Source organism: Lathamus discolor, chromosome 11 (assembly GCF_037157495.1).
Source record: "Lathamus discolor isolate bLatDis1 chromosome 11, bLatDis1.hap1, whole genome shotgun sequence".
Taxonomy (NCBI): Eukaryota; Metazoa; Chordata; class Aves; order Psittaciformes; family Psittacidae; genus Lathamus; species Lathamus discolor.
The window spans coordinates 12,711,858-12,725,270 of NC_088894.1; the positions used below are offsets into that span (position 1 = coordinate 12,711,858).

The following is a 13,413-nucleotide window of genomic DNA, read 5'->3' on the forward strand; positions in this document are numbered from 1 at the left end:
TTCAGCGATTTGCTGTCCTTTGCCATGGTGCCGTTATCGCCACCTCTCCCAGCATCAAAGGTGGTCTTCTAAGGACTGCGTGGTCCAGACCCATGATCTCCATCTCCATCCCCTCCATCTCCAAAGCTCTCCCTCATTGCCCCATCCAAAGCAGGCAGCTTCTGGGTGGGATTTTGGGGTGTGCTTTGTTTGGTGTGCCAGCAGGATATGTGGGGTGATGCTGCAGCAAGTATCAGTCAGATGACACAGCAGGACAGCTCCCACTGCACACTGCTTGCCCTGGCTTGGTGTTCTAATGGGCACTTACTGCAGTAGGCACAGGGCATGCCAGCAAGCTTTTGTAGCATATGTAAGACCATTAAGAGACGAAAATGACCATTCTCCTCATCAAAAAACCCCTGAACTCTGAAGGCGCTCTTCCTGGTTTACTGCAGTGGTCTGAAGGCTTAAAAAAGTTATTTCAAGTCACTCCAAAACATAAATGTTAAGGCCACCTTCATCATAGGTGGGTAGCAGTGCAGAAAAATAGGATCTTAGCTATGACATATGGACCTAAACGAGACTCAATGCCCCAAACTGCATGAGAAACAGCCATGCCCCAGCTCCACATTTCCATTTAAATGCAGACCAGAAGAAATTGGTCCGTATCTAAATGACAGTAACTTGTGTGCGAGTGACACAATGTGGTGAGACTCCTACGGACAAGCTGCATCTACAAATGGGCTTAAAATGGTACATTAATGAACAGGTTTCCTCCTGGCAGTTGGCCCACAGTGTGAGATTTCACATCGGGTAAATTTTTATGCCATTTGCATTTTCCATACGTGCTGTGGAAGGATGGAAATGTCAGTTCCTTCCTTATGCCATTTGAATTTCCCATCCTTTTTGTGTCTTCCTCATCCATGTTTCCTAGGAAAAGTGGGAAATGGGGCCCTTGTGGGCATCTGTCAACACGCACCAGGTAGCTTGGTGACCCTTATATTTGTGAGGGTATTTTCTGGCTACTCAAGGGTTTGCCAAAGGGCAGAGAGTTGATAGGACTGGGGCATGGGATAGCTTTGTAAGTGTCCTGCTTTTGGCTGGGAAAGAGTTAATTCTCTTCCTAGTAGCCAGTGCAGTGCTGTGATTCGAATTCAGTCTGCGAGTAATGCTGGTAACACAGAATCACAGAATCCCAAGGGTTGGAAGGGACCTCAAAAGATCATCTAGTCCAACCCCCCCGCAAGAGCAGGGTAACCTACAGTACATCACACAGGAACTTGTCCAGGCGGGCCTTGAATACCTCCAGTGTAGGAGACTCCACAACCCCCCTGGGCAACCTGTTCCAGTGCTCTGTCACTCTTACAGTAAAGAAGTTCTTCCTGATGTTAACATGGAGCTTCCTATGCTCCAGTTTACACCCATTGCCCCTTGTCCTATCACTGGATATCACTGAAAAAAGCCTAGCTCCATCATCCTGACACCCACCCTTTACATATTTGTAAACATTGATGAGGTCACCCCTCAGTCTCCTCTTCTCCAAGCTAAAGAGACCCAGCTCCCTCAGCCTCTCCTCATAAGGGAGATGTTCCACTCCCTTCATCATCTTTGTGGCTCTGCGCTGGACTCCTTCAAGCAATTCCCTGTCCTTCTTGAACAGAGGGGCCCAGAACTGGACGCAATATTCCAGATGCGGCCTCACCAAGGCTGAGTAGAGGGGGAGGAGAACCTCTCTTGACCTACTAACCACTCCCTTTCTAACGCACCCTAAGATGCCATTTGCCTTCTTGGCCACAAGAGCACATTGCTGGCTCATGGTCATCCTCCTATCCACCAGGACCCCCAGGTCCCTTTCCCCTTCGCTACTTTCCAGCAGGTCAACCCCCAACCTGTACTGGTCCATGGGGTTGTTCTTCCCCAGATGCAAGACTCTACACTTGCCCTTGTTAAATTTCATCAAGTTTCTCCCCGCCCAGCTCTCCAGCCTGTCCAGGTCTCGCTGAATGGCAGCACAGTCCTCTGGTGTGTCAGCCACTCCTCCCAGCTTTGTGTCATCAGCAAACTTGCTGAGGGTGCACTCAGTTCCCTCATCCAGGTCATTGATGAAAATATTAAACAGCACCGGTCCCAGCACCGACCCCTGAGGGACTCCACTAGTCACAGACCTCCAGCTAGATTCTGCGCCATTGACCACAACTCTCTGCCTTCTTCCTTTCAACCAGTTCTCGATCCACCTCACTACTTGATCGTCAAGCCCACACTTCCTTAGCTTATCTATGAGGATGCTGTGGGAGACAGTATCAAATGCCTTACTGAAATCAAGAAAAACTACATCTACCGCTCTACCATCGTCCCTCCACCTAGTCACTTCCTCATAGAAGGCTATAAGGTTGGTCATACATGACTTCCCCCTCATAAAACCATGTTGGCTGTTCTTAATGACCCCCTCATCCTTGATATGCCTAGCGATGTAACACACCGATGTTTTTAGCTGTTGCTCAGTAGCACTTACTCTGATCAATGCCATCTCATGCTCTGCAGTGAAGAGGGGCACAAGAAGATGGGAGGAAGAGACAGGACACCTGACCCAGACTAGCCAAAGGGGTATTCCATACCACAGCACATCATGCCCAGTACAGAGACTAGGGGGAGTTGGTTGGTAGCGCCTGATCACTGCTCAGGGACAGGTTGGGCATCGCTCAGTGTGTGGTGACCCATTGCATTGTGCAGCACTTGTGTCTATTGCCTTTTATTCCTCTCTTTTTGTTGCCTCCCTTTTCATTACAATTAAATTATTATTGTTATTATCATTATTATAAGGAGGAACTTCTTTACTATGAGGGTGGTGAGGCACGGGGATAGGTTGCCCAAAGAAGTGGCAAATGCTCCATCCCTGGCAGTGTTCAAGGCTGGGCTGGACAGAGCCTTGGGCAGCATGGTCCAGGGTGAAGCATCCCTGGGGGTTAGAACTGGATGATCTTAAGGTCCTTTCCAACCCTAACTATTCTATGGTTCTATGATTATTATTGCCATAATATTCTAATTTATTTCAATTATTAAACTGTTCTTAGCAGCAGCTGCCTGGTAAGTAGTGGCCAGCTGGGGTTCAACCACATCAGTCAGCAAATGCAGAAGGCACCAAGTTATGGCTTAAGAAAGTATCCAGTGCTGAGTGCGAAGTTGGCATTTTTGCAAGAAAAAGAAGGAAAAAAGCTTGTCTGTCTGCCATTGCTCAGGGACAGCTTTCAGTGCTGGAGGTGGTCACAGATCACAGAATCACAGAATGGTTTGGGGTGGAAGGCTCAAAGCGCATCTAGTCCAACCCTTGCGATGAGCAGGGACATCTTCAACTAGACCATGTTGCCCAGAATATTTCGTTAAGTAGTATTGGCCCAGAGCAAGGGGGGAGAAAGAGAAAGCAAGTGGGAATGTGATGGATGGGGAAGCTGAGAAGGGCAAGGACATGGCAGGGACATTTCCAGAATAAGGAGAGACTGGTTCAGTTCTACTTTTCATACGTTTTATTATAAAGAAAGGTAAGAGAAGCGTTGTGAACCGAATGTGCCAGTGCTGCGAAAGCAGCACCATCCAACGAAATAAAAAGTAAAAAAAAACAACCCCAAAATGCACCTGATGAGAAACTGTGATTATGCTCTAATCCTTCATAAATAGACAAAAATCATTGTCAGCAATTTTTAAATAGATGGACAGATGGCAGAAAAAATAGAATAATGCCATACGACATGGATATAAATTGTCCATTTCTTGCTGTACAAATAATAGAAACAAGTTTGGCAGGCTCTTTTTTTTTTTGTTGGTTTTTTCTTTTATACACATCTCCCTTCTATGTATAACTAAAAAAATGTGCTACAATTAATATAAAATGCTTTTACTAGAAAGGAAACTACTAATTCTTTTCACAAAAAAATCTTAAAGATGTCTTTAGCACAGCTCTAAAACACTTAGTAAACTACTTACAACTATCCAACAAATTATATTTTCATGATCTTTTCCACATCTCTCTCTTATTTTGCTTTCTCCTCTCTCCCCCACCTACCCAGCAATAGTTTTTATTTAATTTTTGTATTTTTTTTTCTGCCAGACATCCAAGGCCTTTGCATGTACAATATTCACACAAACTTCACATTTTCTTGCACAAAGTTCAGTGCTGTTAGCAAGTCAAAAGAGTGCATCCTCCTACTGAGCTGGCCTAATGCTGCAGGACATCAGACCTGGGCCTATGCTGCGTCTAAAAGCAGTTCACTAGGAAAATAGTCTGTAACTAAGCTGATGGCAAGCAGAAAAAGGGTGTCTTTAGCTTATTTTTTTTTTGTTGGTTTTATGTCTATTTATTTTATTTTTTTTATTATTTTTTTCTTTTTTGTTCTCCATGATTTATGAGATTTTGGGCTTCAGAAAGTAGAGTTTAGAGTTCAAAAGTAAGAAAGAGAAGAAAACTGCTCTTAGAGCCTGGGATTGAAGCCAGCGACGAGGTGCAGTGGGAGCTCTCTGGTCCGTACGACTTGCTCGATGCCACTCCGGGTAGTCTGTAGGATAGACCCTCTCAAGTGTCCTTCGTCTGAGCCGCCTCGAAAGGGATGTTGAGTTTTAGGTGAGGTAGAGTGCCTTGTCCCTTGGCAGCATGCTGTAAGAGAAACCGGAGGGAAAAGGTGAGATGTGCAGGGAAACAGCTGGGAAGTCACCCAGGGAAGCTGAGACTAGTGTTTCATGGCACTCCATGATTCCATACACAAAGCTGTCTGTGCCAAGGGACGGACCAAGCAGAAGGCACTTGAATCATAGAATCCCAGACTGGTTTGGAAGGGACCTTAAATCTCATCCAGCTCCAACCCCTGCCACGGGCAGGGACCCCTTCCACTGGAGCAGCTTGCTCCAAGCCCCTGTGTCCAACCTGGCCTTGAGCACTGCCAGGGATGGGGCAGCCACAGCTTCTCTGGGCACCCTGTGCCAGCGCCTCAGCACCCTCACAGGGAAGAGCTTCTGCCTAAGAGCTCAGCTCAGTCTCCCCTCGGGCAGGTTAAAGCCATTCCTCTTGGCCTGTCCCTACCTGCTCTTATCAAAAGGCAGGAATATGAGCCTGGAGCAGTTTTATTTCTTCCTGAATTTCAACAATAAGGGCTAAGACATAAATTCCTTCCTGTAGTTTAATTTTTGCTCTTGCTGGGGCTGCACGGGAGGGCCAAGCATGGATTTCCCTACGGAGCACACTGATGTGATGTGGTACCATCTCCACCATCATGCTGTGGAGAGCTGTGCCTGGAATCAGTGCCTTGGCCACCAGCCCCCTTCTTAATCACACACTAGCCTTATTCAAAGCCATGGAGATTCTGAAAACAGACACTTGCTTTTGGATGAAAGTGTAGGGGGTCTCAAAAATACAGTTGAGAGCCTTATGCCTGAAAATGTTTGTGGATGTTGGGGCAGATGAAATGTGAGATTCATGGCTGAAGAGCATGGCAGTAGGAGACACCATCTGCTTGATGTCTCTCTTCTCCTCTCCCAAAATAGGAAAGTTAATAATCAGGGAGTAAGGGGAAGAAATACCTTTGAGACAGCAGGAGTTGCTGGTCTTTCCTATGGGCCCGATGAAGACAGCAAGAGGTACAAGGAACCCAAGCAAGACTCGGTGCTGCCTTACTTGCAGGAAGCTACGGAGGAGGGCTGGTGAGACAGCAGCCAGGCTGTGTGCTCTGCATATCCCTGGCCCTCCAGATCTTGAATTGATCACGTTTTTGAAGCAATTACTTTGATTTGAAGAGCTCTAGGTGTGTGCTGAGGGGGAAGCCAGCTTACAGCACTGAGGCAACCCTTGGCTTTACAGAGAGGTATCACCTCTCCCTTCCTGCCTATAGTACCCCATGCTTCAGCCCTCCATGGGGGCTGGCTGGCATGTTTAACTTACCATCAGCAGGGTCCCACAGGGGAGCCCAGATGCTCTTATATTCAGGATATAGTAGGGAGAGTAGTGGCTGAAATTCCTCCCCCCTGTCTGATATCCTACATAGGTTTTGCTCTGAAATCCAGCGATTTTAACGGGTTTTATCCTTTACACAGACCTGATGGAAACATCATTGGCTCCATAAACATCTTGGTCTTAAAAAGTGGTGAAGAACATCACAAAGCTTTGGGAGATTCCTGTGTGGGTGTGCTTATCGTGGAATAATAGGGGAATAGCAGGCAGGAAGGTAATGCTGTTGTTGATAGAGCTGTCTTCTGACAGAGAGCAGAAGAGTCTGCACTTTGCTAATCTCCACATTTTATAATCTGCATTTAAAATGCAGAGTCTCCCGTACTGCACTCAGCAAAGATTTAATGCCACTGAGCAGCAGTGAGGAATTCCAGCACTAAAACTTCATTAATTTTACAAAATATGCTACAGAACAGATCCCAGTTCATTACAAAGTCTTACCATAAATAATTGAATCCAAACGAAGTGCACTGGTGATGGTTTATCCTTGCCTTTCTACAGTGTTTGCTCGTTTAGGTTCTGATTTGGAAAATGCCCCCATTTGGAAAGGATCACTTCGTTGTCAGCAGGAATTAGTGAGGCTATAAATATCTGGCTGAAGGGGCTGCGCTTGGTCTTGTTTGTCCGGACAAGACATAAGTGACACTTTCCCATCTTTTAGCCCAAGGGAGAGTGGGAAGTGGGCAGAAAAGAAACGACGCCTTGCAAATGAGAGGAAGGGCATAGATGAATCCAGTTTAGTGTTATCACCAAAACGCTTCAATGCTAGGAGACAAATCTAAATGAAACCCTGAAGTTTGGTATGGAAAGAGCTGTAATCACAAAACAGGGCAGAAAAAAACCAGCGAGGTGCCTTGAGGAATTAAGAAAGATTTACAAGTGACTGTAAACCAAGCTGCACCCTTGATCCAGGTGGGTTCCCATGGAGGAAGTCACGGATTCAGTAGGTGCCTGGAAATGAGCAAGTGTGAGAACAAGGCTGTCAGGTGAGGGAGACAAGGAACTACAGAAGCAGTCTGTGATATGATGCAAAAAGCAATAAGACTCTATGCTGCAGCTGCTTGTGGGAAGTGGTAGTCATATACTAAGCAGGAACTGAGAAATGCTGCCCAGGTCTTTGCTAGCAATCTAGGACAGCTTGGGCTTAAGCCCAGAAAGAGCTAGGAAAATTGGATGGAAGTCAATAAGCACAAAATCATTAAGAATGGGGAGAGCATGAGCTCAAAAACATTTAAAACTCTCTCTCTAACATGGCTGATTTATGAGTTAAGGCGTGCCTGCTTGCAGGATCCTAGGATTTCAGAGGCATAATGGAAGAAGTGTCATTTAATGGCATTTTAACTAGCACTGGTAGGTTGGGAGAAAAATCCCTACAGCAGTTCCCTGATTAGATGGAGAAGGATAGCGAGAAAGACAACCCCAGCTTTTCAGGAGTTGTCTGGATGGCAAACACCAGAGAAAATGTGGGACTGGGAGGTTTTACCCCCACGTAACCCAGTGCCAACACATGCTGGAAGCTAAAGAAGTATCAAGGTGAGATATGAAACAAAAATCCTAACCCAGACAGCAAGGCAGGACTGTGCGCTGGGGAGGCTGGTATGATCCTCCCGCACAGGGGCTCTACAGCTGAGCCACGTCACAACAGAAAATAACCCCTTTTCTTTGCAGACAGTTGCTGATTCTGCTCCTCAGAGCACTGCTTTAATTGCAATTAAGCTGAATGCAGTTTTGAGGTTGAAATGGGCAATTACATGATCCAGAGACTTCTCGATTATACCTCAAACCGCACTGATGAATCAAACCCAACAAGATCTCCCTTCCCTTTATCACTGCTTTGCCTAAGTGCTGCTGATTGCTGGGGCTGTTCAGGCACACAGCTCAGCCTGCATTGCCTGGCTCACAGCACCGTGATGCCGAGGAGCCCAAGGGGAACATGGAATATCACTAGGAAAACAGTGCACAGTACATGGGAGAAAGCAGCCAGGAAGATGGTGAGAACCAGATCATCCGATGGCATTAACCTGCCCGAGGGGAGACTGAGCTGAGCTCTTAGGCAGAAGCTCTTCCCTGTGAGGGTGCTGAGGCGCTGGCACAGGGTGCCCAGAGAAGCTGTGGCTGCCCCATCCCTGGCAGTGCTCAAGGCCAGGTTGGACACAGGGGCTTGGAGCAAGCTGCTCCAGTGGAAGGGGTCCCTGCCCGTGGCAGGGGCTGGAGCTGGAGGAGCTTTGAGGTCCCTTCCAGCACAAACCAGGCTGGGGTTTGATGATCTCTTTTCCTGACACGAGTCTAACCTTGAGGCACCCCGGGGCTGCAGTCCTACAGAGGTGTGTGGATGCTATAAGCAAGCACTTGGGCAGCAAACACCAGGACAGCAGGAGCCGGAGGTGGTGGCACCCCTGGTGCACCAGGCTTTGCACTAAAACGAGAACAAGGCAGCTCTGGGAGCTGGGCTGCCAGCAGTTCCTGTGTCTCTCATCACAAGAGATGTCTCCTTCCTTGACAGAGACAATGACAGTTTTTGGTGCGCTAAGCACTCTCTGCAGTACTGATCTATATCCAAGTTCATTGCTATAATCTACTTTAATAATTATCTGGAAGTCTCTGCATAATCTGTCTGGGTTTAGAATGATTTTTTTTTTTCCAAGAAGCTGCGATAAACCCATGAAATTCAATATTTCTGCTGTGACAAAGGCATAAAATGCATGAGCTTTGATCATGAATTGCATGGGCCCTTGGCTCACAATGCAGCACTCCAGCCACATGGCACTGAGCTTGTTTTAGCAACACAAACCTCCATCCTGGCTACTACAGGAGCGCTTCACCCATCTCTGGGGTATCCTGAGTCTTCTGCATGGGGCTTGGGCAGTGGGATTTGCAGAGGGAATCGACTTTTTTCCCAGCTGATCCCCTAAGGAGTCATGCTTACTACTGGGTGGGGGGGAATAGTTTCTGTGGGAGCTGCCTCTGCTCAGCACCTCTTGGAACTGGGATCATAGAATAGAATCATGGAATAGTTCGGGTTGGAAGGAACCTTCAAAGGTCATGTAGTCCAACCCCCTGCAATGAGCAGGGACATGTGCTATGACCCTGCAAGCATCTCTAACAACTTGCCCACAGCATCTAAAGTGACTTTTATCGTCACGTCCCAAACAGGTTCCTTCTTTTGGGTTGTCTGCAGAGAATACAGGCAGGCTCTGGGAGCGCAGACGTAGCTGAGCCCCCTCGGGCAGGCAGACGGCAGCGACATCCTAATGGCTCAGCAAGTTATTTATTTCCCTGAAAGAAATAAATGTCTGTACAGTCTGTGCCCAGCCCAGCAATTGTGAGTGCGCTGCTGGCACCGGCGGGAGCTGTGCTCTGAAAAGGCTGGGAGCTTGCTATTATCTCTGCTGAAAGCACCGTGTTCCAGGACTTCAAGCAATCAAACAATACTCAGAAGCTACTGAGCTTCCTTCCCTACCTGCTCTCCCAGCAGACCACGTGCCTGTGTTACAGAGCACAATAGCAGTCTCCAAACCAGTACTGCTGAGCCAAGAGCAGTGGATTAGGCAGAGGCTGGGTATGGGTCTCACACCCGCCCCGTTCCCCAGCTTTGAGTCTATCCTGATGCTTTTATTTACTGAGGAATTGAAGGAGCACTGAAGGGACCTTCGTGCTGACACATTCGTGACAGAGCTTGTAGGGCATAAGGGTGAGGATCTGTGCAGATTCGGTGGCCTTTTTGTGCGAGGTGCAGGGGGCTGGAGCATCGTGTGGCTCTTGGGAGAATGAGGCTTTGTGCACTGTCCTGGGGAACTGGCAAGGGTTAGATACAGCTATGGGAAGTTGTGGCCTCAGTGATAGGAGTAATCACTTTGGGAACGTTACTGATGGCCACCTTCAAACCTCCAGTGATTCTGCTTGGAAGTCTGGGCTTCCCTGTCCTGCTCTAGAAGGAAATTGTCCAACTCCTCTGTTGGTAACAGGATGGAAACACACAATAAAGGAAATCTCTTCATGCCCAGTGAAGAATTTATCCGTGATTTTGAAGCTCCCTGCTTGCATATCATCACTTCAGTGAGCCTATAGAGAAGAGGAAACCTTAAACTTCACTGACCATAATTAGCCCACCAGCTTGCCGTACACTTTGTACATTTTAGGGCAGATTCAGTGTTGTACACTGTCACAGTTTGCATAATAGAAAGTGCATCAGCAATGCACCGTTCTGTGTACTGGCCTGCAGTGGTTAATCCCACACTCTCTGCTGGGGTAGTCGTTGTCCCACTCAGTGCTCCCGGGAGGGTTTGATGCACCAGGCGAACGGGGTCCAACACTGTTTTGAAACTCAGATGAAATATGTGAGAAGTCCTGCAGGGTGGAAAGGAAAGGGAGGGTTACAGCAGCTTAGACAGCAGGAGAAGCAGCAGAGCTCTTCCTATCGCATGAAGTCATTTACATGCATTGCCCCCACACTGCGCAGCCGCAGGGGCAGCAGCAGGGCCAAGCCCAGGACCCGACACCACCATGGTGGGACCTTGCAGAACATGAGTTGTTGCACGCAGGTGTCAATGCAGCAACATCTGGTTTGCATCCCTCTTTCTTCCTCTTGTTTCTCAGCACCTCCCTCCTCGGGGTTGGTGAATGGCTGTGGGTGACATGCAGCCCGTGACAGCCTTTGCATCAGCAGCCTGGCAATCAGAACTGGTTTCCACTTCAAGTGCAGTTCCCTTTGCAGTAATACGTCAGCCCATCATAATGTACAGTAACAAGGTAAGGAACATCCACACCAGCAGCTCTCTCCATCAGCTGTCACTGTCAGCAAATGAACAAGTACGCTGTGGGGCTGTTTTAGCTGAAAGCTGATCAGCTTTTCTGGTTTTGGGGGTTGGCTTAATTAGGTAACATTAGGCAATGTATATAAACAAGAGTCATGGTCGTTACTTCATCAAGAACATGATTTTCTCCAAAATACCAAAATTTGGGCAGTATGGGGTGTTTTCTTTTTGCTTTTTATTTTTATTCACAAATTTATATAGGAAGAAGCTTCACAAACTGCTGCCCTGAGCCACAACACCCCAATTACGGTGATTATGAGGATCCCCTTCCCTTTTGTGCTTATTTCTGGACATAGGCTATCACTGAATAACAGAAACCACCTTTGCTTATGTAGAGCTAAAGCCCAGTCACTGTGCTGGAGAGGTTACTTGGAATGCCCTGAGCAGGCTGGGATTTAAATCTGGTTAAGGCTCTGACCATCCCTCATGTGCTGGCTTTTTATTATGGTCAGGTATAACTGTGCTTCCACATCTCTGCTCCCCTTTGGTTTTCTTCCACTGTTCCTAAATTAACAATGTCTCTTTTCTCAAAGTTAGCCCCAGACTGAATAGGCCACATTATAGGAAAGAAAGCTTTGCTCATTGCTAAAGAACTATATGAATTTTGTGATATATAGCTAGCAAGCATGTGAAACACAGATTGTGCAGCCAGCTGGGTGAATACTGCAGTTTAAAGTATCATCAAGTAAATGGTAGCAGCTGTGAATTCAGAGCATATGTCCTAAACTGGGAGTAGTTTGTCCAGGTCATGTTTTACATGGAAAAACTCTGGAAGCTATTCATCTTTTCCTTTGGTTACTGGCAAGTTGTCTATAAGGTACAGAGAAGGCGTTTTGCTATAGCCAATTCTCCCTCCAGGTGCATCTTCTTAACAGCAGTTTGAAGAGGAGAGGTTGGACCCTGCAGGCTGGTCCCGGGGCTGAGCAGGGCATGGCTGAGGAGGTCTGACACATTGACAGCATCTGTCTATAGGATCTGCTTTGCTACTGCACCGTTGGTATAAGCATACATGCAAGCACACATCGCATGCTCTCGGCTCTCTGCCCCCAAAGGGAGTTTCTCCCATTGCCAGGCGGTTTCTGGAGATAATGATGTTATCTTTTGTTTGTGACATTCCCTCTATCCTTTCTGTCCTCCTCCTGGCAACCGCCCTGGATCCCTGCTATTATCCCACAGTCTTTCAGACATGGGATAAGAGCAGAGCTCCTCTCAGCAGTGTCATGAGAGGGGTTTCTCACTGACTATCCAATCCAACCCACAGTTCCAGACGACCACCAGTGAAACCCCCCAGGACAGGGCTGGGGGACCATGTGCACAAAGAGATTTGATCCGGGATATTCCCAGTTGCAGCAGCTTTCCCTGCAGAAGGAGCCTTCACTGACTGAATTCTATGATTCTAGTGCTCTGGTTGCACAAATCTGCCCCATTTGTGGGGGTGCTCACCGTGCCAGCTCAGCACTCTTGAAAACATCGCCCCAGATGGCGAGATTTGCAAGCTGAGGAAGCCGGAAGACTCTCTGGGGACAACATCAACACCCAACATCCCCAAACCATCCAGGAACCACCAGATCCAATGGGAAGAGGGAAATGAGCACCTACCTGCTGCCCGGGAGGCGAGGCGTTCATGGGGGGCTGTACCTGTAGTGCCATGGGGGGGGACAGGAGGGGCTGCTGGGGGACCTGCTGCATGCTGAGGGGCTGGCTGAGGAGGGAGCTCTGCGGGTGGTGCAAGGAGAGCTGCTGGTGGAGCGGGGGGCTGATCTGGAAGGAGGGCGGTGGGGAGGCACTGATGCTGGGCAACATGGGCTTGGAGGTGAGGGGCCGGGAGAGGCCGGGGTGCGGGTGGCCACGGTAGTTCTGCAGGTCCGATGGGGACAGGAATGAACCCAGGCCAGGGTAGGGTGAGGAAGCCTGCGGGGGCATCGGATACATGGGCTGCTTGGGGGGGATCATTTTGGAAGGTGGATTGCTCTGGGCACTTTTTGTCTCCCCCTGGTCAGCAGAGCTCTGTGGGAAAGCAGAACAGAGGGTGATGAGGTAGGAAGGGAGGAAACATTGTTATGTGTCATGGGCATGCATCCATCCGTCCATGCATCCATCCATCCATCCACCCATCCATCCATCCTTCCAAGACTCTCAGAGATTTCCAAAAGGACAAAGAAGAGTTTTTAAACCCTCAGTCCTTTCCGTTCCATTTTTGTGTCCTTGCTGCTGTTCTCTTCACAAGACCACTAATGGTACTCGTGTCTATACAGGGCCTTTGAGCCTTCCCAGCCCAGTACCACAGTCACATGGATCCTGTAGATGACGGTTGATTTGGGACATCACATTCTTTCCCATGGCAGCTAAATGGGATGATTAAGTACTGAGGGTATGGTAATGGTACCAAGGAGAAGCTTTGAAAGGAAAAGCACCTGATAGACATACTCACAACCCAAGGGCGGCATATCCCCCTGAGCCAGCAAGCCTATGAGCTCTGCAGGAACCATCCCAAATTCACAGGCAGCAAATGCCCATGTTCCCCCTCTGAAGGCACAGAGGAGGGCACAGTGTGTAGTCCCCTGGGATGATGCCCACCTTTGGAGCATTGGGATGGGCAGGTGCTTAGTCCATCATCATTGCTCCAGATGC

General features: G+C 48.2%; 1 protein-coding gene across 3 annotated transcripts in view; it reads right to left on the minus strand.

The window, feature by feature from the left end:
- Positions 1-3,482: 3,482 nt before the first annotated feature.
- The window catches only part of TOX2 (TOX high mobility group box family member 2), a 142,950-nt gene continuing 133,019 nt past the window's right edge, over positions 3,483-13,413 (minus strand). For 2 of the 3 annotated variants that reach the window (XM_065691557.1, XM_065691555.1), the window contains 3 exons: positions 12,382-12,789; positions 10,185-10,315; positions 3,483-4,624 (listed from right to left, as the gene is read on the minus strand). In XM_065691557.1, coding sequence (XP_065547629.1) covers positions 4,588-4,624; positions 10,185-10,315; positions 12,382-12,789 — 576 coding nt within the window. In that variant the 3' untranslated portion in view covers positions 3,483-4,587. The remainder of the gene's footprint in view (positions 4,625-10,184; positions 10,316-12,381; positions 12,790-13,413) is intronic. The other variant, XM_065691556.1, reaches the window with a different exon arrangement.